This window comes from Pseudophryne corroboree, chromosome 10 (assembly GCF_028390025.1).
Source record: "Pseudophryne corroboree isolate aPseCor3 chromosome 10, aPseCor3.hap2, whole genome shotgun sequence".
NCBI lineage: Eukaryota > Metazoa > Chordata > Amphibia > Anura > Myobatrachidae > Pseudophryne > Pseudophryne corroboree.
Genome location: NC_086453.1, coordinates 227,276,419 through 227,302,279, shown reverse-complemented (window position 1 = coordinate 227,302,279; position 25,861 = coordinate 227,276,419). Strand labels below are relative to the sequence as shown.

At 45.7% G+C, this 25,861-nt stretch overlaps 1 protein-coding gene across 3 annotated transcripts in view; it reads right to left on the bottom strand.

Moving 5' to 3' along the window:
• The window catches only part of KLHL17 (kelch like family member 17), a 187,530-nt gene that overhangs the window by 34,004 nt on the left and 127,665 nt on the right, over nucleotides 1-25,861 (bottom strand). For all 3 annotated transcript variants that reach the window (XM_063943130.1, XM_063943132.1, XM_063943131.1), the window contains 5 exons: nucleotides 12,909-13,122; nucleotides 10,695-10,839; nucleotides 10,440-10,607; nucleotides 9,561-9,649; nucleotides 9,391-9,464 (listed from right to left, as the gene is read on the bottom strand). In XM_063943130.1, coding sequence (XP_063799200.1) covers nucleotides 9,391-9,464; nucleotides 9,561-9,649; nucleotides 10,440-10,607; nucleotides 10,695-10,839; nucleotides 12,909-13,122 — 690 coding nt within the window. The remainder of the gene's footprint in view (nucleotides 1-9,390; nucleotides 9,465-9,560; nucleotides 9,650-10,439; nucleotides 10,608-10,694; nucleotides 10,840-12,908; nucleotides 13,123-25,861) is intronic.

Genomic DNA, 25,861 nt, shown 5'->3' with positions numbered 1-25,861 from the left:
TTTTATAAAATCCTACATTCTCGCATAGTGACAACCCTGACGGACGTGTTCAACGTTATTTTGTGTTCCCATAAAATCCCACGATACTTTAATGATGCCATGATTCGTCTTCTCCCTAAACCGGGGAAAGACCTTAATCTCCCGGGCAGCTAGAGGCCCATCTCACTACTTAATGTAGATTACAAATTATTTACAAAAATTTTAGCAGACAGATTAAAACCCCTTTTACCCTCTTTAATTCATATAGACCAGACTGGATTTATCACTGGGCAGCACTCCTCTAACAATATTCGAAAAGTGCTGGCTGCGGCGCACTGGGTGGGGCTCAGTGGAGACCAGAACTCACACCAGAGCCGGATTAAGAGCATGGGGGGCCCGGGGCACTTAAGACAGAGGGGCCCCTATTCATCATGAGAAGGGAAGGGGAGTGTCGTGTGTGTGTGTGTCACATACCAGCAACCGCACGATCACACGGCGCTCCTGTCCCCGGCAACCGCACAGACAGCTGAGCGACGGCTCAGCTCTCCAATCATGTATGAGTGAAGCAGCCTGCCGCTCAGCCATTGGGGCAGACTACTTCAGTCATACATTACTGGACAGCTGAGCCGTCGCTCAGCTGTCCCGTCTGTACGGCTGCAGTGCGGACGAGAGCGCAGCACCACAGATCGGATCGGAAGAGAGATCCGATCTGTGGTGTGACAGGGGGCCCTTTTGGAAAGGGGGGCCCAGGGTACATATCCCCGGGACCCCCCCCCCCCCTCCCCTCTTAATCCGGCTCTGACTCACACTTTATATTGTCTTTAGATGCTGAGAAAGCTTTTGATTTAGTCAGTTGGGATCATCTGTTTACTACGTTATCACACTTTGGGTTTCCACTGGGCCTCTCCAGTGTGCTGCAGACCCTGTATGCCTCCTCAAGCTCACGTATACTCTGCAATGGCTATCTCTCTGGACCAGTGCAATTGCATAGAGGTACCCGACAGGGCTGCCCCCTGTCCCCCTTACTGTTCGCCCTAGCTATAGAGCCTCTGGCTGTAGCTTTGAGAGAACTCCCGCAGTTTTCTGGAATTTCTATTGTTCATCAAGAATTGAAATTAAGCCTTTTTGCTAACGACATATTATTGTTTATTACAGACCCCCACAAATCGATACCAGCCATAATGTCCTTGCTATTCAAGTTCGGCTCCTTTGCTGGATTTAGAATTAACATGTCTAAATCCGAACTTTTACCACTTAACCACACCCCCCTGCATTGCACATGGCCTCCTCTCCTGTCCTGTCGCAATTTACATTTAACACTTCCACACTTAAATACTTGGGCATCCTTATCCCTATAGAGCTTACAAATCTTTATTCAGTTAATTTTTCTCCTATCCTGACTAAGGTGTCGCAATCTTGATTTTCTTGGTCTATACTCCCTATCTCCTTACTAGGTAGAGTAGCCGTACTAAAAAGCATCATATTCCCTAAGATTTCTTATGCTCTTCAATTATTACCTCTTCAACTTAACAAAGCTGATCTTCTTGCTTATGACAGACTATACACAAAATTTTTATGGAGTGGAAAACGATCCCGCATAGCCCTATCCAAACTCAAGCTTAAGAAACCCAATGGGGTTCTAGCGGTACCGGATTTAGCAGCGTTCTCCAGGGCAGTTTCTTTTAGATACCTTTCAGATTGGCTATTAGAGTCTTCCACCTATGCTAACTATGATATTGAACAAGCCCTTGTGGCACCGTATGATCTGCGTGCACTGATACATACCCCCAAAAATCTGTTACCCTTGTCAAGAACAATATACTATTTTGGGATACTTACCAAGCTTGGGGGACCATAAATTTTGCCTTAGATAGACATCCTGGGCAATCTAGATTTATTCCATTTTTGGGCAACCCTTGTTTTACACCGGCTTTGGAAAACATCAGGTTTCAAAATTGGAAACAGAAAGGTATAGTGGTGCTGAGAGATGTTTTTGATCCAGGAGGTGTTCTGTACTCCTTTCAGGACCTAGTGGAGAAGTTTGGACTTCATTGCTCAGACTTTTTTATGTATCTCCAACTTTGCCACTATGTCCGGTCCTTACCGCCTGTGTGGAGGTCCGAGGATAAGCCTGATCCCCTGGTAGCTTTGCTCACTAGGACGAACAAACAAGGTTTTAAGACCCGATGGATTTACTGGGACCTACTACCTACGGGTAATAAGTTAAATAAGATGTGGTTACCTTGGTCACAGAGGTGGAGTGTTGATTTTTCCCGGGATGTAGCTTGGGCAGATACCTTTAAATTTGTACCAAATGTATTTAAAGTGTTACACTCTTCCCAACTGCAGGAAACTCATTACAAGTTTTTACACAGACCCTATATATCGCCGGGAAGGCGGAAACATATGGTTCCTGCGGAATCAGGCAGGTGCCCCAAGTGTAAGGCACCAGATGCCTCCTTTATGCATAATTTCTGGCACTGCCCCAAGATAATGAAGTTTTGGCACAAGGTACAATGGTACATAAGCCACACTTTTGGTATTAACATCCCCTCCCGATTCCTTTCTGGGCATGTTTGTTTCGACCTGGAACTTGCCACGCTCTCACTCAAAGTTTATTCCCCTATTATGGGTGATTCTTACTGTTGGGAAGAAACTGATTTTAACTCAATGGATCTGTGCGTCCCCCCCAAGGTTGGAAGTTTTGAAATCCTCTTTGATAACACTATTATACTTCGAGAGGCAATCCACCTTGCCAGATTTAGGTACCAAAGTAACCCACTTTTATAAGAAATGGGGCCCCCTGGTGGAATCATTAGCTCCCATGCAGCGCACTCATATATTACAACTGTTTGATGGCCTTTCAATGACATCTTACAAAACTGTGCCTGATGACTGATCAATTTGTCTATTTGTTCTGTTATTGTCCTGCTATTGCCTCAATATATGTTTCAAAAAAAAAAAAACAATAAGAAAAAAAAATGTATTCTCTTTTTGACTACTGGTAGGGGAGTCCTGATCTCCTGAACCCCCCCCCCCCCTTCCCTTTTTTCATCTGTGTGTCTTGTGGTATGAATGTGTGGTTGAATGTTCTTTCAAATCTGTTTATTATATCGGTTATGTATATTGCCATTCTTTATATCTCTGGGGAGTTGTTTGAAGAATATGTTTTTGAGATGACGGTTTATGATCCCCTCCATCTTATCACATTCTGATTTGTACAATTCTAATGCTACATGGCTTTTTGATACCGATTGTCTGTTTGTATTCATTATTGAAAAATTCCCAATAAAAACATTAAAAAATAAATAAAAACAACAACAAGAATGATGGCACTCAGAGACTCCAAAATGTGCAAATGTAGCAATGTGTATTAAAAAATGGTCACATATACACACACACACACACACACACACACACACACACACACACACACACACACACAAATCCACTGCACTCACCATTCCCAAGAATGGGGTGCACACATGCACTCTCCAGCCCCAGGTTGGGTTGCAGAGGGCTGAGACCACCTGCTCACATATACATATACAGAGAACCCAGCACTCTCCTCAGTAACCTCATTCACTTGAAAACTTTAATACATGACTAGATAAATAATGGGGTTTTAGTTCATGAATTGTACAATGCATTTAAGCTTGCAGCCCAAATCACAGGACCCCATTTCACTGCTAGTCCTACTCTCTCACATATATTCTTTACAAAGATTTATTGGAAACCTGGCAACTGCTATCCAATAGGAGAAAATGTGCTTACCTGGTTTAAAGCTCACCTGTCAACAAACTTTTGGCTTTTAAAGGTAAGACAATCACCAACACAACTCCGCTCATGTGCCTACCTGAGTTTTGAAGTGAATGAGGTTACTGAGGAGAGTGCTGGGTTCTCTGTATATTATATATATATATATATATATATATATATATATTTATATTATTAATAATAATAATAATAATAATAATAATTTATTTATAATACACACACACATTTATAGACCACTGCAAGAAAATGGATTTGTACACAAATCCTCTTTATACAACATTTATGAACTTAACGTGAGTTCTGATTGTTATTCAGTTATAATACCCTTTATTTAATAACACATTTCAATAAACTGTCATACCCAGGATTCAAACCTATAACCTGTTGAAATCTAATCAAACACCCAGGGCCGGTGCTAGGGTTTTCGGCGCCCTCCTGCAAACTATCAATTTTGCGCCTTTCTACAAATACAAATGTGACAGATCTCATCCTCAAGGCTGTAACTAGATATTTTGGTGCCCCCCTCCGCCTCAAGATCCGCAACATGGACAGTGCGTGCCAAAGGCACGCGCAAAAATATAGAGGCATAAAAAAATTACGTAAAGTATAGCGGCGTAAAATAATTACAATGCACAGTAGTCTCCATTATTCAAAATTACGCAACACAGTAGTACCAGCTATATACATTACGCCAGGTAGTGTCCCTTATATACATTACGCCAGATAGAGCCCCCTTTTACATATTGCACCAGGTAGAGCCAGTCGCACATTATTTCAGGTAGAGCACCCTTTTACACATTGCGCAAGGTATAGTCTCCTTTTACAATGCCAGGTAGAGCCCCTTTTACAATGCCAGGTAGAACCAGTCACACATTATTCCAGATAGAGCACCCTTTTACACAATGCACCAGGCATCTTTTACACACTGAGAAAGGTAGAGTTCCCTTTTACACTTTGCGTCAGGTAGGGCACCCTTTTACACATGCCGCTTCCCCCAGCACACATTGCTATGAACCACCCTTCATCAGCAAATATTAATATGACCCCGCCTCCCCAGCACAGTAGTGTCCGTTAGTCACATTACACTGCATAGTAGTGTTCGTTACTCACATTACGCCGCACAGTAGTGTCCGTTAGTCACATTACACGCATAGTAGTGTCCGTTAGTCACATTACACCGCACAGTAGTGTCCGTTAGTCACATTAAATAGCACAGCAGTGTCCGTTTGTCACATTACACTGCACAGTAGAGTTCGCTAGTTACATTACACCGCACAGTAGTGTACATTACTCACATTACACCGCACAGTAGTGTTTGCTAGTCACACTACACCGCACAGTAGTGTCCGTTAGTCACATTACACGCATAGTAGAGTCCGTTAGTCACATTACACGCATAGTAGTGTCCGTTAGTCACATTACACCACACAGTAGTGTTCGCTAGTCACATTACACCGCATAGTAGAGTCCGTTACTCACATTACACGCATAGTAGAGTCCGTTAGTCACATTACACTGCACAGTAGTATCCGTTAGTCACATTACACCGCACAGTAGTGTTCGCTAGTCACATTACACCGCACAGTAGTGTCCGTTAGTCACATTACACGCACAGTAGTGTCCATTAGTCACATTACACGCATAGTAGTGTCCGTTAGTCACATTACACCGCACAGCAGTACCAGTTAGTCACATTACACCGCACAGTAGTGTTCGCTAGTCACATTACACCGCACAGTAGTGTCCGTTAGTCACATTACACCACACAGTAGTGTCCGTTAGTCACATTACACTGCACAGTAGTGTCCGTTAGTCACATTACACGCATAGTAGTGTTCGCTAGTCAAATTATACTGCATAGTAGTGTCCGTTATACATATTACACCACACAGGACAGCCGCTTATACATGTTACGCCAGAGTAAAAGCCTCTAATACACGTTACGCCACAGTAGAGCACCTTATACATGTTACGCCAGGTAGAGCCCATTATGCACATTATGCCAGGTACAGCCCATTATACACATTATGGGGGTCATTCAGACCCCGCCACATTAGTGGCCCACAGTGCAGTTTGCCAGTGGCAGCAAACAGTGCATGCGCAGTGGGCATATAAATTGCGGTCGCATCCCGATGGATGCAACCCCAATGTGATTGACAGGCAACAGCGCAGCAGGGTTAAGGCGATGCGGGGGTGGAGCCGGAAAAACGGGGGTGGGCTGGGACCATTTTCGGGGCGACTGCATGATGTCACACACAGCCACTTCTAAAAAAAAGGCTGCTGACAGCGCTGCCAGGGGTCAACCTTAGATCAGATGTGTCGGCAATGTAATTGCAGATGCATCGGGAGGCGGCGCTACACATGCTGGGCGGCCTTGCCTTGAGCTGGGCGGCCCTCAGCATGTACAGAGATGAACGCAGAACTGGCTGCATATGCAGTGATCTGTGTTCATCTCTGAATGACCCCCTATGCCAGGTACAGCCTTCATTCCCTCCACAGTGCGGCCCCGGTACCTGCAGATGTTACCGGCATGGGCGCTGCTCCTCCTCTCCCTTCTCCTCCGGTTTCTTGCTGGCTCGCTCTGTAGGATGTTGTCAGTGACCCCGAGAGGGGGGGAGGGAGCGGGTACTAATTACCCGGGCCTGGGACTGATGGTGGGGCGTGGTGGGGGCCCTGGTCTGCTGTACTCCCACCCCCCCTCCTACCTTACTGGGCAGCAGCAGCAGCTCTCATCTTGGCAGCACATGCAGTGTGCTGTGCTGCAGTGGGGCAGAGAGGCTGCTGCTGCTGCTGAGCCTCTGTCTGTTCCTGTATGGGTGGGGGCCGGGGGGGTAGTGATCACACTGATCACTCTCCCCCCTCGAATTGACCCTGGCTGAGGGCTGGAGGCTCAGGTATCAGGCACTGCAGACTGCACCCACGCTGCTCGGCACTGGAAATAGTTTTTTTATTACGTTTCCCATAAAGGGGCGTGGCCACGGCTCCCGCAATTAGGCCATGCCCCCAGACTTCTAGGCAGCACGGGATGTGACAGCGGCGCTGTGTGTGGCCTGAGGCCGCACACTGCGTGCTCTCTCTGGGGAGGACGAGGGGGAGGGAGCTGCGCTGTAAGCTGCCAGCGCCGCTACCTGTCATCCACTGTGACAGGCGCAGCGGCAGCTGGCAGCAGCAGGGATGTAGAGCAGGGAGAGCGCCTCTTCAGCTGTGCGCCTCCCTGCACTTGATCCCTTTGCTGAGCGGCTAGCGCCGGCTCTGCAAACACCCTACTCATTGAGCTGTTTGATCCTGCATAAAAACTAAGAACACTATATGATGCTACTGGTACTTTGTAAAAAAAAATAATCAGCATTGCAATTGAGCAGATCTACTGTATGTAGTGTGCAGCCACACATTCAATCTCTTGCAGCCTCAAACTACATAGATCTGCTCAGCAGCAATGCTGATAATATTTTCACAAAGTACAAGGTAAGCTTCAAATAGTTAGTTAGAATTCTCTAGCTTAATATATCTACCATTCTATGCAAGGGCAGATAGCTCAATGAATAGATTGTGTGACTGTAATGCCACGGGCAATGGGTTAGAATCCCGGGTATGTAAGCATCTTGGAACGTAATAAAGGACAGTGTGACTGAATAACAAAGAAATTGCAAGTTAAGTTCATGAATGTTGTATAGGTATTAGCGACAGAAGGGGTCAGGGTAGGAGACAGGGGTGGTCAGGAGACGCTTGGCTTCAAAAAAGGAGGACACCGCAAGTGAAAGTAATTAAAACAAATAACTGACATGTGTCGCCAACAGTGCCCACAACCCTGCAGCACTATGTGCGGTGCCCCTTCCGCACACACCTAGTTACGCTAGTTACGGCCCTGTCGCATACACTTACACACAAGCTTATAAGCACTGGTAGGCATGTGCTAGTAGGCATAAATAAACCTTCAAATACTTCATTAGTACATCAGAAATAACTCTGCTTCATATATGCCTGAGCCAAGAAGCAGGCACCACTTGCCCTCAACAGGGCATTCACATACAGCCAATCACAAGCAGTTTGGTAATACCGGCCACTACCCTCAACTTCATCCACTATATGCACCTGCCCCTGACTACCCACACATAGGGGGTCATTCTGACCTGATCGCACGCTGTCGTTCATCGCAGCGCAGGTATCAGGTCAGAAGTGCGTATGGGCCGGCGCTGAAGTTGCCTGGCGATTGCCTCTGCCTGATTGACAGGCAGAGGTGGTCGCTGGGTTGGAGCGGGGTATGGCAGCGTTTGGTCACCGTTTTGTGGGCATGGATCGGCCAACGCAGGCATGGCCGGGCCGTGCGGGGGTTGGGCCGCAGTGGCTATGTGACATCACATGCAGCCGCTGCGACCAGGGCAGCGACGAGTAGCTCCCGACCAGCACGCAAAAGCTGCGCTGGCCAGGAGCTACTCCTGAAGTGCAAAAGCATCGCCGCTGTGCGATACTTTTGTACTTCTGCGGAGGGTGGCGGGCCTGACATGCCGGGTGGACTAGCCCTGTGCTGTGCGTCCCCCCGCATATCCGTGTGCCTGATCGTAGCCCTGCAAAATTTTGCAGGACTACGATCAGGTCTGAATTAGGCCCTTAATACGGCTCTCAGACCCCTATGTATTTGGGTCACCTTCCCATTCCGCCTTTTGAGATGCAGGTAAGTGTGCAAATCTGCATAGGTCTGTAAGTGTGCACCTACACAGGGAACACTGTGCTGTCTGGTTTAGTACTCACTCTGCTTCAGGCCCAGAGTAATCAATACCCCAAGATAAACATAGGGAAACAAATCTAGATAGGGAGCACTTACATGGCATCAACCATTGAGGACTTGACACTAGGGGCCGCATGCAATGCCAATGTTCACGTAGTGCAGCAATTGCGTGCATGTGTGTATGTACAAAGGTGCTGTTGAACTGGGGCCAGACAGTATCAGCGGTGGCGGAAAATGATGGCTATCCCTGGGCGGTGGCTAGTAGTGCATGCAAAAACTGTCTGTTCAGTGGGCATATTACGGCAGTATCGCAGGAGTGCCAATGCGAGAAGTTGCTTTCACAGGTACACAGCCGCAGCATAGGTGGCAGGGATGGATTAAGGGATAGGTGACAGGGGCGATTGTTCTGGGGCACCCACACATTGCATTTTGAATAGTAGGATTTGGAGTCTCTCTCCGGCGGGTCAGCTGTTTAGTAACAGAGTCCGCCGAGGAGCTCTTGCACAGTCAGTCCCGCAGGATAGGGACTGGAAATCCCGCGTGACTGTAAGCCTCCAGCGTCTAGTATTTGGGCTGTGCTGCTCCGTGACAGAGTACTCCTTGCTCGTGTGTGTGCTTTGCCACAGATACTACTACTAGGGATCCCACCCCAACCTTAATCCGGCCCTGATAGGAGGCCATGGTGACACTAAGAAACTACACCCACCGTATGGTGTAACCTATAGTGGCGTGTAAGTATTATAGCATGCTCAGACACTAAAAGTGTCTCAGTCCTTGTGTATTCTGCTGCACAGATGTACATATAGGAGGGAGTTTGTAGATCATTGGCATTAAGTCACAGATGGGCGACTGCCAATGTATGCTGCTGCGTGTGACTCAGAAGTCAGAATCAGGCCCTAGATCCTTACCTGTGGCTCATACTTTTCCACTGTGGCTAAGTGAGATGAACTGTCATACCCGCCAACTGCATAAAGATTACCATCTAAAAATGTCAGAAAAAAAAAAGAAGAAACACATTAGCTGTGCCATATATAAGTTCCTCCATTCAATCAATCTCAAAGCGAAAGAGAGTACTCACCTAGCGTTGCCACACGGACATATCTACGCCTGGTGCTCATTGCAGCTATGGATGTCCATGTGCCTGTGAGGGGGTCATAACGCTCTGCACTGGAATGACAGCAACTTGCTGTTAGTTATGAAGGGATCATGTATACAGCCTGCGTTTGTACATTGCCTGCACTACATTAGGAGGCTTGCACTGGAATCTGCACCCAGCCTACCTCTGCCAGCAAAGACTACAAATGGTGTGACTTGGGTGTTATACTACTTTTTACTTCCAAGTTATTAAGTGGAGGACCCAGTGTTAGCAGCGCACACATGTACTCTGCCTTAACAGCGGAGTATAGTATTGTACCGCTAACCAAATTGGTAAAATCCAACCAAGTGGCAGGTTACGTGGGAGTCAAATAATATGGTTAGTGTCTGTCTGATTGTGGTAACTGGCTGATCCCTGTTGCATGCAGTTTGGGGCAACACGGGCTGTAATATCAACCTGATTATCTTTAAATGTAATACAAAGTCTTTATTTTGTAAATGCTACACAATCAGTACACACTTAACACACGTCATCCCTTCTGCTTATTCACTATGTGTAAAAATGCAAGGCAACCAATTTATAGCAATTTGAGGGCACTGCCTTCCTTTCCTATTGTGACAGCCTTGTCCAGATCCAGCTAGAGGGTATATCACATTTGCTGCTGCTCTGCAGTGACAGTGTGCCACCTGCACCTGCCATTCTGTGTAGGGCATTATGGGAACATTTAAAACATGGTTCAGCAAGTTGGATGTGCTGCACATGCCCCCATGACGCGTGACCACAGCAATTTCTTGTGCATGGTCCCTTTCTGCCTACTAGAAAAGGTGTGAGTTTATAATGTATGGCTTTATAACACAGTACCTGTTTAAACAGGATGCACCATCATATCCGCCTGCTGCATACAACAATCCATGAAGTACAGCGACTCCGAGACAACTACGCCGGGTTCCCATAGAAACCTCTGGCTGCCAAGTGTTAGTTACAGGGTCATAAGACTCCACTGTAGCAAGATCCGACGTTCCATCATATCTGTGGGAAGAAAGAATGGCATCAAGCTGTGTTTGCTGTATAAGAGGTCAGTGTTGGAGATGTCATATAACACTAATTGTCACTTACCCTCCCACTGCATAGAGTTTATTTCCAATAGCTGCGACACCCACTCGGGCTCTTCTTGTAGACATAGAAGCAACCATGTGCCACCGGTCAGTACGGGTATCATAAGCTTCACAGTCACCATGTATGGCAAACAGACTGCCACCACCTACAGACCAGACACAAATAGACTTGTGTCATCATAGATTGTCAAACAAGGCACAGACCCTGCGGTTTATTTTAATTTATTTCATTCATTCCTAGAATTGTTCAGTAAAACATATGTGCATGATTCCTTACATCACACATATTTCTCTCTCTCTCGCTATATATATATATATATATATATATATATATATATATTGGAAGTTGGATAAGGCGTTTTTAAGCGACCAATGGTGTCACATGAAATTTGGGAGACCAAACAAAATTTTTGTAAAAATTTTTTTTGACAATTTATTACTAAGCACACCAGTAAAAAACAGTAATACTTTTAAAACCACAGATAAAAAATGTATCAAAATCTTTAGAGCAGGCTAAATATACAGAAAATTCATCCCTAAAACAATGTTATATATAATATGAGGAACAATGTCTGCATAAAATGATGGTAAAACAAGATAAAAAAGAACAAGATAAAAAAGTACCATAAATTTGCTTAACTTGAGAGGATGGGTTAAGTCTGGTAGCACCCAACGCGTTTCGTCCTATCTGGACTTGATGAAGTGTCATTTCCGGGCAAGAAAATGGGGTTCAAATTGAATAGGCCCGTGCATTAAAGCCCAAGACTACCACTCTATTTCACATGCGGTAAATTACTAGGACTAATTGAATTCCCTCCTTAGTCTGGTTACTATCACTTTGTTGTGGTGAAAAACTTGATTTGTGCATAATTTTGCTCATCTTTAGTTCTAATAATGATAATAATAATAATAATAATAATAATAATAAAAAAATAATGTGATTTATTTTGCGTTTTTCACCCAATAGGACTTTAAGCGCCTTTTTGTTATGGTCTAAAGCACATATCTGAAAAGGTAGAGAACAACAATACTTGTTATGTGGTAGAGAACAAGTTATTGTCCATTTTAGTTACCAATACAATATGGTTAATGACAGGAAGCTTAGTACACATAAGAAAAAAAGAACTAATTTGTCATCAAGATCTTTGGCTAAATGTAATAACCTGCGAGCTGCTGGGGGTGCCGCAAAACCAGGTTGGTTTTGCCTTCTAAATGATTGCCGATTTAAAAACACAGGCATTCTCACACAAAGTCCCGCATCTCCGACAGCTCGCAGCTCGACGGCTCTCTACCTTTACAGTACATTTAGACCCTTATCTTTAAGAGACCCTGAACTGAAAAATAATATTTGTAGATGCCTTATTAAGCTTTTAAGAATAATTATCTATTGATCACTACAGGGGAATACGTGGTCTGTATTCACTCATGTTGGACAAACCAAAAACAAGTCCCATTAGTCGTGCATTAAGTACCGGCAAGACAATCCTCATGGTGATCATTAGTTCACTAAGCTGAGGTCCACCACCAGAATACAATGTGTTCATTATGATTTCCTGGTGGTTGGGATGCCGGTGGCCAAAATACCGACATCCCGATCTTTGAAATCCTAACGGGTGGAGGTAAGTATGGTCTTCCCTGTCCCCTAACCACCCCACCCCCCCATCTTCCCCCGTTCCCACAGCCTAGCCCTATCCTCCACCCAGTGGTGCCTAAACCAATCCCCCCCCCCCCCGCAACCTAAGCCTAGCCCACCCCTTTGAGTGCCTAAACCTAACCTCCCTCCCCAATGGTGCCTAACCCCACCTCCCTGGAGCCTAACCCTAACCCCCCCCCCCCCCTCCCTCTCCCATTGCAGCCTAACCCTGCCCCAGGTGGTGCCTAAACCTACCCGCCCCACCCCGGCCTTAACTCTAACCCGCCTGCTATACTTACGGGCAGGATGCCAGCTGTTGGAATTTTAACCGCATCCTTATACAACTAAGAAAAAGTCCTTAGGCTTGTAAATACATTTGATTTATTTAGCAAGAACATTTCAAGAATATGTAAAATCTTTAAAAAGCACTTTTTGTATGAAGTACATTTTTGCAATCATCAGTACCTTCTTGAAGACCAAAGCTAAGAACGTCCAATCTAGAACTTGTTATGCACGGCTTTCAGTCTCTCTGTGCATTTAATACAGCTATAGTAGTGATATTCATTATGTTAAGCTCCTTACCTACTGCAAAGAGCACAGTACTCGCCCCCTCACAGCGCCTCGGTCGGGTTCGGCTGTTACTTAGGACTCCCCGCTGTTCTGGCATCAGGTGGTACTTGAGGGCCTCAATCAACAGGTCTTTACACTCCGAGTGATGACGCACAAGGAGCTCGGTATCCACACTGCTCATTAGGAAATCCCTGCTCAGCAAGGGGAGCCGCACACACTTCATTAGCTGCAGGCAACACATCACTTATTAACCTCTATACAGAGGAGAATTTACATCATAGCGGAGAGCATTGCCTTAGAATGGAAAAGCATTAAAGCTAAGCATTATATTCCATTTCACCATAGACAAGTTTTGGACTACAACAGGTAAATGTTCACCTATATGACAGCTTGTATTCTTATCTTTCAGTTTCATGCTTTTGAGATATTCAGTAGTACATGATGCATTGTTTACATGTCACACTTAATGTTTTTCCAGCATTTATTCACTGCCCACCTTCAAAGCCCACATTGCTACCATTATAGGACCAACCCATTTTTATTTCTCCTAAGGTACTGTGCAAGTCAGCTCCATATATGTACTACATTGGTCATGTGGGTCAGCAGACATTGTAACAACTGCCACTTCTGTGTGTTTGAAGATTAGAGGCACATGTTTACCTAGAAATACATATATAAGCAGAAGTGCTACTTATTCCCCTTTTCCAATAACCCAGGTTACTGCGGGGTCTAGGAAAAGGGTCCCAAAAAAATTAACCCAGGTGCAGTTACCCGTGAAATTGACCCAGGTAGCTAACAGAATTGGACCAGGTAACATAGTGTAAACGGTTGCCTATGTACAACCGGATCCCTGGCAGAACAGAAAGATTGCAGATGGGTGCAGGGTAAACCGGGCCGAACCCGGGAATAATCTGTGTTGAACATGCAGTGTAAAATAAGATTTTAAACCTACCGGTAAATCTTTTTCTCCTAGTCCGTAGAGGATGCTGGGGACTCCGTAAGGACCATAGGGTATAGATGGGCTCCGCAGGAGACATGGGCACTCTAAAGACTTTAGGATAGAAAGGGTGTGCACTGGCTTCTCCCTCTATGCCCCTCCTCCAGACCTCAGTTAGAGAAACTGTGCCCAGAGGAGACTGACAGTACGAGGAAAGGATTTTTGTTAATCTAAGGGCAAGATTCATACCAGCCCACACCATCCACACGGTATAACCTGGAATATACGCAACCAGTTAACAGTATGAACAAAACAGTATCAGCCAACGACTGATCTTAACTGTAACATAAACCTTATGTAAGCAACAACTATATACAAGTCTTGCAGAATTTCGTCCGCACTGGGACGGGCGCCCAGCATCCTCTACGGAGTAGGAGAAAAAGATTTACTGGTAGGTTTAAAATCTTATCTTCTCTTATGTCCTAGAGGATGCTGGGGACTCCGTAAGGACCATGGGGATTATACCAAAGCTCCAAACCGGGCGGGAGATTGCGGATGACTCTGCAGCACCGATTGAGCAAACATGAGGTCCTCATCAGCCAGGGTATCAAACTCGTAGAATTTTGCAAAAGTGTTTGAACCCGACCAAGTAGCCGCTCGGCAAAGCTGTAACGCCGAGACGCCTCGGGCAGCCGCCCAAGAAGAGCCCACCTTCCTAGTGGAATGGGCCTCTACCGAATTTGGTACCGGCAATCCAGCCGTAGAATGAGCCTGCTGAATCGGGTTACAGATCCAGCGTGCAATAGTCTGCTAAGAAGCAGGAGCGCCAACCTTGTTGGCTGCATACAGGACAAACAGAGCTTCTGTTTTCCTAATCCGAGCCGTCCTGGCTACGTAAATTTTTAAGGCCCTGACTACACCAAGGGATTTGGAATCCTCCAAGTCTCCCGTAGCCACAGGCACCACAATAGGTTGGTTCATATGAAATGATGACACCACCTTAGGTAAAAATTGAGGACGAGTCCTCAACTCTGCTCTATCCACATGGAAAATGAGATAGGGGCGCTTATGAGACGAGGCCGCCAATTCGGACACCCGCCTTGCAGATGCCAAGGCCAACAACATGACCACCTTCCAAGTGAGAAATTTTAACCCAACAGTTTGAAGAGGCTCAAACCAGTGAGATTTTAGGAACTGTAACACCACGTTAAGGTCCCATGGTGCCACTGGGGGCACAAAAGGAGGCTGGATGTGCAGCACTCCCTTTACAAAAGTCTGGACTTCTGTGAGAGAAGCCGATTATTTCTGGAAGAATATAGAAAGGGACGAAATCTGTACCTTAATGGAGCCTGACTTTAGGCCCATATCCACTCCAGTCTGTAGAAAGTGGAGAAACCGGCCCAAGTGGAAGTCTTCTGTAGGAGCATTCTTGGCTTCACACCAAGAAACATACTTCCTCCAGATACGGTGATAATGTTTTGCCGTCACCTCCTTCCTAGCCTTTATCAGAGTAGGGATGACTTCTTCCGGAATACCCTTCCCAGCTAGGATTTGGTGTTCAACCGCCATGCCGTCAAACGTACCCACGGTAAGTCTTGGAACACGCAGGGCCCCTGCTGCAACAGGTCCTCCCTAAGAGGAAGAGGCCAAGGATCTTCTGTGAGCATCTCCTGAAGATCTGAATACCAGGCCCTTTGAGGCCAATCTGGAACAATGAGTACTGTCTGCACTCTTTTTCGTCTTATGATTCTCAATATTTTTGAGATGAGAGGAAGAGGAGGGAACACGTAGACCGACTGAAACATCCATGGTGTCACGAGGGCATCCATCGCTACTGCCTGCGGGTCCCTTGACCTGGCACAATACCTCCGAAGCTTCTTGTTGAGGCGTGACGCCATCATGTCTATTTGAGGAAGTCTGCAAAGACTTGTTATCTCTGCAAAAACTTCTCGATGAAGTCCCCCACTCTCCTGGATGGAGATCGTGTCTGCTGAGGAAGTCTACTTCCCAGTTGTCCACTCCCGGAATGAATACCGCTGACAGAGCGCTTACGCAATTTTCTGCCCAGCGCAGAATCCTGGTGGCTTCCGCCATTGCCACTCTGCTCCTTGTCCCGCCTTGGCGGTTTACATGAGCCACGGCTGTGACGTCTGATTGAATTAGAACATGTAGGTCGCGAAGAAGATTCTCTGCTTGTCGTAGGCCATTGTATATGGCCCTCAATTCCAGTATGTTGATGTGTAGACAAGCCTCCTGGCTTGACCATAGTCCCTGAAAATTCCTTCCTTGTGTGACTGCTCCTCATCCTCGGAGGCTCGCGTCCGTGGTCACCAGAACCCAGTCGTGAATGCCGAACCTGCGACCCTCTAGAAGGTGAGCACTCTGCAGCCACCACAGGAGAGACACCCTGGCCCTGGGGGACATGGTTATTTTCTGATGTATTTGAAGATGGGACCCCGACCACTTGCCCAGAAGGTCCCACTGAAAAGTCCTTGCATGAAACCTGCCGAAGGGGATAGCCTTGTAGGTCGCCACCATTTTCCCAGTACTCGAGTGCATTGATGGACTGACACTCTTATAGGCTTTAACAGGTCTTTGCTCATGTTCTGGGGTTCCTGGGCACTTTTCTACCGGGAGAAAAACCCCTCTGTTTTTCTGTATCCAGAATCATGCCCAATAAAAAATACAACCGAGTTGTCGGAACCCACTGCTACCTTGGTAAATTTAGAATCCAGCTGTGCTGTTGTAGTACTCTCAGGGAGAGAGACACTGTCTTTAATAACTGTTCCCCTGAACTCGCTTTTATCAGGAGATCGTCCAAGTATGCGATACTTGTGACCCCTTGTTTGTGCAGGAGTACCATTATTTCCGCCATTACCTTGGTGAAATTCTCGGGCCCGTAGAAAGCCCCAATGGCAACGTCTGAAACTGGTAATGTCAATCCTGTACAGCGAACCTTAGGTACGCCCGATGAGGATATATGGGGACATGAAGGTATGCATCCTTTATGTCTAGTGACACCATAAAATCCCCCCCTTTCCAGGCTGGATATCCTTGCCTTGAGAGATTCCATCTTGAATCTGAACCTCTTTAAATGTAGGTTTAGGGATTTTAGATTCAGAATTGGTCTGACCGAGCCATCCGGCTCTGGGACCACAAATAGGGCTGAATAAAACCCTTTTCCCTGTTGCACTAGGGGAACCATGATAAACCAAAAACAACCTCAAACTTTAGAAAGCGCTAAGCTATTATGTGTGTCAGCTGTACAGCTCCCAAATATTAACAGATATACGTAAAACACCTCTTCCCAATTGTGCACTGCTGCTTTCAATAATGGGTAGTTGAATACCAATTAGTTATTATATAGAATCAAAAGACAAAAGGCTGAAAGCGCTGTCCACAATAAAATATTTTTTTTATTTTATTAAAAGGTTATAGAATCACTAATTCACATAAAATCAATTAATCAATACTTCTAATCTAAAAATTAGACATCAAAGCATATTACGGACCATAACTGTTTTTCAGTGGTACCTAATAGTGAAACAGCTATACACAGTGGATACACTTGCATTAAATTGACACACTCTATTCCAAGTGAAACAATTGTATCATTCCAAGATGTCATACATATTACTCCACTTAGTGTATTTACTTCTGGCAATTAACTCCTTTAAGCAGTTATACAGGATACCGCCGGAGCAAACCAGCCCGACAGGCTGCATCACCACAAGCCTTTTGCGGCACTGACGTAGGAGAGGCGGGCCGCGAGATCCCTGGTGCAAGTGAAGCAGCTGTGTGCTGCCTATGACACCGACGGACGCCCGGCGGGAGTTGCAGCCGAGGTTAACAGTGGTTAGACTAGCCGTGTATACGGCCTCCAGTTATTGAATAAGATAATATGAATGAATTGTGGAGCATTCTCATTATCTAACAGGAGTTCTACTGCATTTACCTAAAATCTCAATATCAGACGGGGACGCCCGTCAGAACTGTCTATATCAATTCAGATTCAGTAGTCTAGAGTCAAGAGACTGTGTTATGAAAAGTTGGTATTTGTATTTGCTATAATTCAGATACTGCGTGCTTCAAATCTGTGCTTCTGGATGGATCATTGTCCCAGCGGGAGGATATATAAAAATAATTTGTGAATACAATCCTGGTTTATGGTGACCTTATCTCTCCAGATATGTCTGGGACTGTGAACATTTAATCTATTCAATTATTCCTATTCGTAGGAGGCTGCTTAAAGGAGTTAATTGCCAGAAGTAAATACACTAAGTGGAGTAATATGTATGACATCTTGGAATGATACAATTGTTTCACTTGGAATAGAGTGTGTCAATTTAATGCAAGTGTATCCACTGTGTATAGCTGTTTCACTATTAGGTACCACTGAAAAACAGTTATGGTCCGTAATATGCTTTGATGTCTAATTTTTAGATTAGAAGTATTGATTAATTGATTATATGTGAATTAGTGATTCTATAACCTTTTAATAAAATAAAAAAATTATTTTATTGTGGACAGCGCTTTCAGCCTTTTGTCTTTTGAACCATGATAAACACCTGCTGTTGACCCAGCTTTAGTATGGCTGCCAAAAGTACTTTCCTCTCCGGGAAAGTAGCTGGCAAGGCCGATTTGAAAATCGGTGTGGAGCACCTCTTTGATGGATGTGGTAGAGGTTGGGGAGGGCACTTTTTCTGTGAACTGGCCGTAGCCGGTGATCTTTTCCCTCTACCTCTACCTTTGGCGAGGAAATAAAGCAACGCCCCTTTCTGAACTTACGTGACCGCAAGTACTGCATCTGTTATTAGGGTGTTACCTTTTGCTGTGGGGGAGCATAACGCAAAAAAAGACGACTTACCCGCGGTAGCTGTGAAAACCAGGTCCGCGAGACCCTCCCCAAATAAAACTTCACCCTTGCTAGGTAAAGCTTGCATATGACTCTCTGAGTCAGCATCACCTGTCCATTGACGGGTCTGCAGGGACCTACTAGCAGAACCTGCCATGGCCTTAGCCTTTGAACCCAAACACCCAATATTTCTCGCAGCCTCTCTCATATATAGTGCTGCGTCCTTGATGTGACATAAGGCCAACACCATACTATCTTTATCTAGGGTGTCAATGTTAGACGACAAGTTACCAGCCCAAGCTGTAATTTCGTTACCTACCCATGCCGACGCTACTGCAGGTCTAAATAGGGCTCCAGCAGTCGCATAAAATTTATTTTAAGGTAGATTCCTGCTTACCATCCGCAGGATCCTATAGGGCCACCGTATCAGGGGACGGTAATGCTACCTTCTTGGACCAGGGCGTTAGGGCCTTGTCCAGCGTGGCCGAGGATTCCCACCGTAACCTGTCCTTTGAGGAGAAAGGATACGCCATAATAATACCCTTGGGAACCTGCAGTCTAATGTCAGGAGTCTCCCAAGCTGTTTTAAATAACACGGTCAGCTCATGAGATGAGTTAGGTTATTTTTCTTCAAATATGCAGACCCTCGTGTCAGGGACAGAGGAGTCCTCTGTGATATGCAAAACAACGTTTATTGCAATAAACCTATATTGAATACTGTCGCGACCCATGGCTGCAACCTTGCATCATCCTAGTCGACACTGGAGTCAGAATCCGTGTCGGTATCAATGTCTGCTAACTGGGTAAAGGGACATTTATGGGACCCTGAAGGGTCCTGGGACACAGTAAAAGCCATGGGTTAATTCCCTGCTTGTCTTTGTACTCTGATTTGTCCAATCTGTAATAAAGCCACATTATCATTCAAAACATTCCACATGTCCACCCAATCAGGTGCCGGCTGTGCCGACGGAGACACCACCACCATCTGCTCCGCTACCTCCCAAGACGAGCCTTCCGCTTCAGACATGTTGACACGCACGTACTGACACCCCCACACACACTGGGATAAATAAATATGGGGACTGACCCACAATAAGGCCCTTTGGAGAGACAGAGAGAGAGAAAGCCAGCACACACCCAGCGCCACAATATGCTGAAAACATGGTCCCAGCATAAATAGCGCTTTATATATATAAATATATGTACAATCTGCACCAATTAAATGTGCCCCCCCCCCCCCCCCTCGTTTTTGTCCCCTGTTATTGTTCAGCAGGGGAGAGTCTGGGAGCACTTCTCTGCAGCATGCTGTGGAGAAAAATGGCGCTGGTTAGTGCTGGAGGATCAAGCCCCGCCCCCTCGATGGCGGGATTCGGTCCCGCTCAATTTCTTTATACTGGTGGGGGTTTTATAATATATATCTATATTGCCTCAGCAGTATCTAATATCTGTGCCAGTGCTGTTTATGAGGTAATGATTGCTGCCCAGGGCGCCCCCCCTGCGCCCTGCACCCGTACAGTGCCTTGTGTGTGTGTGTGTGTGTGTGTGTGTGTGTGTGTGTGTGTTGGGAGCAATGGCGCGCAGCGTTACCTCAGTGAAGATCATGAAGTCTTCTGCCGCCTTTGAAGTTCTCATACTCACCCGGCTTCTATCTTCCGGCTCTGTGAGGAGGACGGCGGCGCGGCTCCGGGACATACGGCGAGGGTGAGACCTGCGTTCCGACTCCCTCTGGAGCTAATGGTGTCCAGTAGCCTAAGAAGCAGAGCCTATCATTTAAGTAGGTCTGCTTCTCTCCCCTCAGTCCCACGATGCAGGGAGCCTGTTGCCAGCAGTGCTCCCTGAAAATAAAAACCTAACAAAAGTCTTTTTCAGAGAAACTCAGGAGAGCTCCCCTGCAGTGCATCCAGTCGCCTCTGGGCACAGGATCTAACTGAGGTCTGGAGGAGGGGCATAGAGGGAGGAGCCAGTGCACACCCATTCTATCCTAAAGTCTTTAGAGTGCTCTTGTCTCCTGCGGAGCCCGTCTATACCCCATGGTCCTTACGGAGTCCCCAGCATCCTCTACGACGTAAGAGAAAAGGGGTCTGGCTGGAAATTTTCAAGCTGGGAGGCAAACACAAGCAAGTTGGACCGATGAATTTCAGTTCAACAATAGGTGTGGCATAAAATCTTGTAGGTGTAGTTTATCAAATGTTGGTGGGGCTTAAATAGGCAATGACAAAAAAAAATGTCAAAAAGTTATAATCAAATATAACACCTATGAATCTCATCTGACACAGCAGAGACTATTACAGTGACCACTAATAAAAATAATAGTATTCCTTCAACTACAACACAGAAACGATTCTAGTTACTGATATACAGCACAGGGAGCATTGAAAAAAAAAAAATATAATACAAGCACCATTCTAGTGATCAATATATATGGGAAGATTAGGAATTCAGAGTGGAAAATATTCCAAAAGCCCCTGTGTGAACCTCCACATTATGGGACATATGTATCAAAAAATATTTGCAGGATATCCCTTTCGGTGGGTATCTGCGAATATTATGTACCATCTGGATGTGATTGGACATATATGCTAAGACCCCTCATTTTCAAACGCAAATGGGGGCTATTAAAATGCCAAATTTACCAGCCTCCAGAATGTGAAGCATTTCAGTGAATGAGGCTGGTAGTTGATGCCATATTCAGATGGGATAAGCCAATGTAGCCTATGGGCTACACTTTGGAAAACTTACCAGGAGAGGGATCTGCAGGATCCCTCACCGGCGACAGTCACATGCATATGCGCAGTCTAAAGTAGCATGGTCAGGTCCCAAATCTGGAAGTAACGTGATTGCATTAAGCAAACAATTTAGGGGGTCATTCCGAGTTGATCGCTCGCTGACGATTTTCGCAACGCAGCGATCAGGTAAAAAAACGGCATAACTGCGCATGCGTATAGTCCGCAGTGCGCACGCGCGACGTACTTTCACACAAAACTATGCAGTTTTACACATGGTTGAGCAACTCTTTTCCGTCGCCCTGTTGATCGGTGAGTGATTGACAGGAAGTGGGTGTTTCTGGGTGGTAACTGACCGTTTTCCGGGAGTGTGCTAAAAAAACACAGGCGTGTCAGGTAAAAACGCAGGCGTGGCTGGCCGAACGCAGGGCGTGTTTGTGACGTTGAAACAGGAACTAAACAGACTGAAGTGATCGCAAGGAAGGAGTAGGTCTGCAGCCACTCTGAAACTGCTTGAAAAAATTTCAGTACTGTTCTGCTAACCTAAGATACACTCCCAGAGGGTGGTGGCTTAGCGTTTGCACTGCTGCTAAAAGCAGCTAGCGAGCGATCAACTCGGAATGAGGGCCTTACTTTTACACATTGTAAGGGCAAGCTCCTATTGGAACCCCTATCCTGGCACATGAATATTAATACATGATACTTGCTGCCGAGATAATAAATAGTAAGTTCAAGTCCCGATAATAATACATGTGCCCCTACACACACACATGCTAACCCATCCAGATTTGTTGCACCTGGTACACATATCTGCTGGTGCTGGCCAGGGCCCACACCCATTAACTCTGCCTGGAAATACAGATATCATCTATAATGTGCACATGAATACACCTACACAGCCAGCAGGTAACATATAAACAAAACACATACGCACAATAAGAGACTGTCACAACCCTTTAGCTTGCACAGTGCAGCAAATTATTATTATTATTATTACCAGTTATTTATATAGCGCACACATATTCCGCAGCGCTTTACAGAGAATATTTTGCCCATTCACATCAGTCCCTGCCCCAGTGGAGCTTACAATCTATATTCCCTACCACATGTACACACAGACACATTCACGCTAGTGTTAATTTTGTTGGAAGCCAATTAACCTACCAGTATATTTTTGGATTGTGGGAGGAAACCGTAGTACCCGGAGGAAACCCACGCAAGTACGGGGAGAATATACAAACTGCGCACAGTTAGGGCCATGGTGGGAATCGAACCCATGACCTCAGTGCTGTGAGGCAGTAATGCTAACCATTACACCATCCGTACTGCCCCAAATCCCCTCATGAATGACCAGCAACATCAGACATTAGTCCCAGGGTTCCTCTCTAAAGATCAGCAATTTAGCAATGTTTAATCCTTCTGATCCAAGCAATGCCATAATGGGGAGTGTCTGAGGCTTGCATGGTGTCTGAGACAACACCTTGCAGTCAGTTGCAGAGCTGCCTGGAAGGTCCAACAGATGCTCAAGGAAGGCACCCTGCAGCATGTGGAACTGTCCTTAGGATGCTAAGGGAGAAATTTTACTTCCCAGAGCTGGTGGCCCCACACCTTAGGTGTGACAGGAGGCGAGGCCAGGACAGGGCACACTGTCACCCTGTAATGCTGCTCCCCCAAGTCACACACCCTGTTTATCTTGCAACCAAGTCTCTGGTAGTTCTCCCATCCTCCAGTCACGGAATGTGCAGAGTTACCACCTTTCTACTTTTCAATTTTCTGGACAGTGGGCATGACAAGGGGTGTGACGAAAAACTGCAATAGGGCGGTTGGGTACAGCATCCAGACGGTCAGAATGCCGGCAGCAGGATTCCAACTGTGAAAATTAGGTTGCAGTGTACGGTCTACCCGGACCCACAGCATAATCACTGGCAGAGGTGACTTCTCCACTCTTAAATGATGAGACTGATTCTATCATTTATGTTTAATCATATTAAATACATTTTAACTCCATTTCCCTTCTATGTACTGCCTTCTTTTCCATTGTTCAAAGCCATGCTGTAGCTCATTATCTGTCAGCTATCTCAGCAGCTCCACCGTTTTCTTCTTTACCTCAGGAACTGATGCAAAACGGGTTCCTTGACTACAGATTTTACTTTATGGAAAAGTTAAAAAGTCACACGGTGCTAGGTCTGGCGAGTATGGAGGGTGTTCTAGCACTGTAATTTGCTTCTTAGTCAAAAACTGCTTCACAGAGAGAGCTATGTGAGCTGGTGCATGTCCTGATGGAGGATAGAAACATAGGGGGTCATTCCGAGTTGTTCGCTTCGCAAGCTGCTTTTAGCAGCTTTGCACACGCTAAGCCGCCGCCTACTGGGAGTGAATCTTAGCATATTAAAATTGCGAACGAAAGATTAGCAGAATTGCGAATAGACACTTCTTAGCAGTTTCTGAGTAGCTCCAGACTTACTCGGCAACTGCGATCAGTTCAGTGCTTGTCGTTCCTGGTTTGACGTCACAAACACACCCAGCGTTCGCCCAGACACTCCTCCATTTCTCCAGCCACTCCCGCGTTTTTCCCAGAATCGGTAGCGTTTTTTCACACACACCCATAAAACAGCCTGTTTACGCCCAGAAACACCCACTTCCTGTCAATCACATTACGATCACCAGAACGAAGAAAAAACCTCGTAATGCCGTGAGTAAAATTCCTAACTGCATAGCAAATTTACTTGGCGCAGTCGCACTGCGGACATTGCGCATGCGCATTAGCGACTATTCGCTCCGTTAAGACAAAAAAATAACGAGCGAACAACTCGGAATGACCCCCATAGAATTTGCCGGCAGAGAAGAATAACTTGGCTCATCTGGTCTGCTCCTTTTTTTAACCTTTATGTAACCTCAACCCTATTTTATCCTTAGTTCTTTGTAGCCATTTTTCCACAACTCTAGCATCTTTCGTCTGATTCTTTCTTGGAAAGTTTGTAGAACATTTTTGTAGTAATGCGGATTCACTTTTGCACCCTCTGGTACCCAGTCTGCCAAAATAACACCCTTGATATCAAGCAAAACAATTAACATGGCTTTGGAATTGCTTTGACATGCTTTCTTCATTCTTGGTGACGATGGTGTTTCCCAGTGCGTGGACTGCTGTTTGTCTCAGGATCCATGTTTCATCACAGGTAATTTATGTAAAAAATACCAATCTGCTTGAATTTGTTCCAAAATGTCTGTACAAAATTGCATTTGATTTTCTTTCTGCTCAGCAGTAAGAAGCTTTGGAACCATCTTCGCACCAATTTTTGTAATGTTAAGATCTTCATGCCAGTTTCTCGGTTTATCATTTCTGCTTTCATTCGGATGTTGAGTCAATAGTCAATTCAAACAATGGGGCTAAATCCGGACGCCCCGCAGAAAACGCGAACGCCTCTGCCTGTCAATATGGGAGGGGGGGGGGGGGAAGGGGGACGGCAATGCTCCGTTTCCAAAGTGGAGACGGAGCATTGCGAGGGCATAATTGGGGCGGCTGTGTGACATCACACGCAGCCGCTGCGATTAGAAAGATGGCGAAGGGCCTCCTGTGGGCACAGCCAGGCTGCGTTGGCAGGATGCTTCCCATATTTTTAGCGATCAATGAGGGGTTGGGAGGGAGGGGGGGGTGCGGTGATTAGCATGCTGGACGGTCTTGGGCAGCCCCCAGCATGCTATCAAAAGGATTACAAATTCTGCAACTTAGCAGAATTCGCAATGCTTACTGAATCAGGTCCAATGTTCTAAGTTCTTTTCCACATTTTGGTTTGTGTTTGATGTGTAAGACCTTCTGTGACATTTATCATCTTCAACATCCTCAGAACCGTTACTAAATCTTTTGTGCCACTCAGACACAAGTGCATGTCACGTACAATCTGCCGTGTAAACCTCGTTTAGCATATGGAAAGATTCGGTGGGTGTATTGTTCAATTTAACTACAAATGTTAAGTTAACATGTTGCTTTACTATTGAACTAAGCATTTTTTATGACACACAGGAAAAACACAAGTTCTTTGAACCCTATGTGACAGCAAACTGTCTGTGTGAGAGGGGTGAAACTTGAAAAAACGTTTTGGGATTGTCCAAGGTCAATGTTCCCCCATTTCCTTTTAACTCATGCAGTATGGTTTATTTTCTACAAGTACAGTCTTGTTATTTAATAGCCACACCTCAAATAGTATGTTGATATGCAAATCAGACACTAAAACTGACCAACCAGCACCCTACTAATTGGTCAGATATGTCAGTGGGAGCTCAACACAGGTGTGAGGGGGGCGAACTGACAGCTTCAGTGATGCTTCGGATCACCTCTGTCCAGAGGTGGATTTAGACCCTTACGGGGCCCTGAGCAAGATACCAATTTGGGACCCTAATCCTTTAAACAATCCATAGCATTATATTTTCGTTCCTGATATTTGCCTCTTAA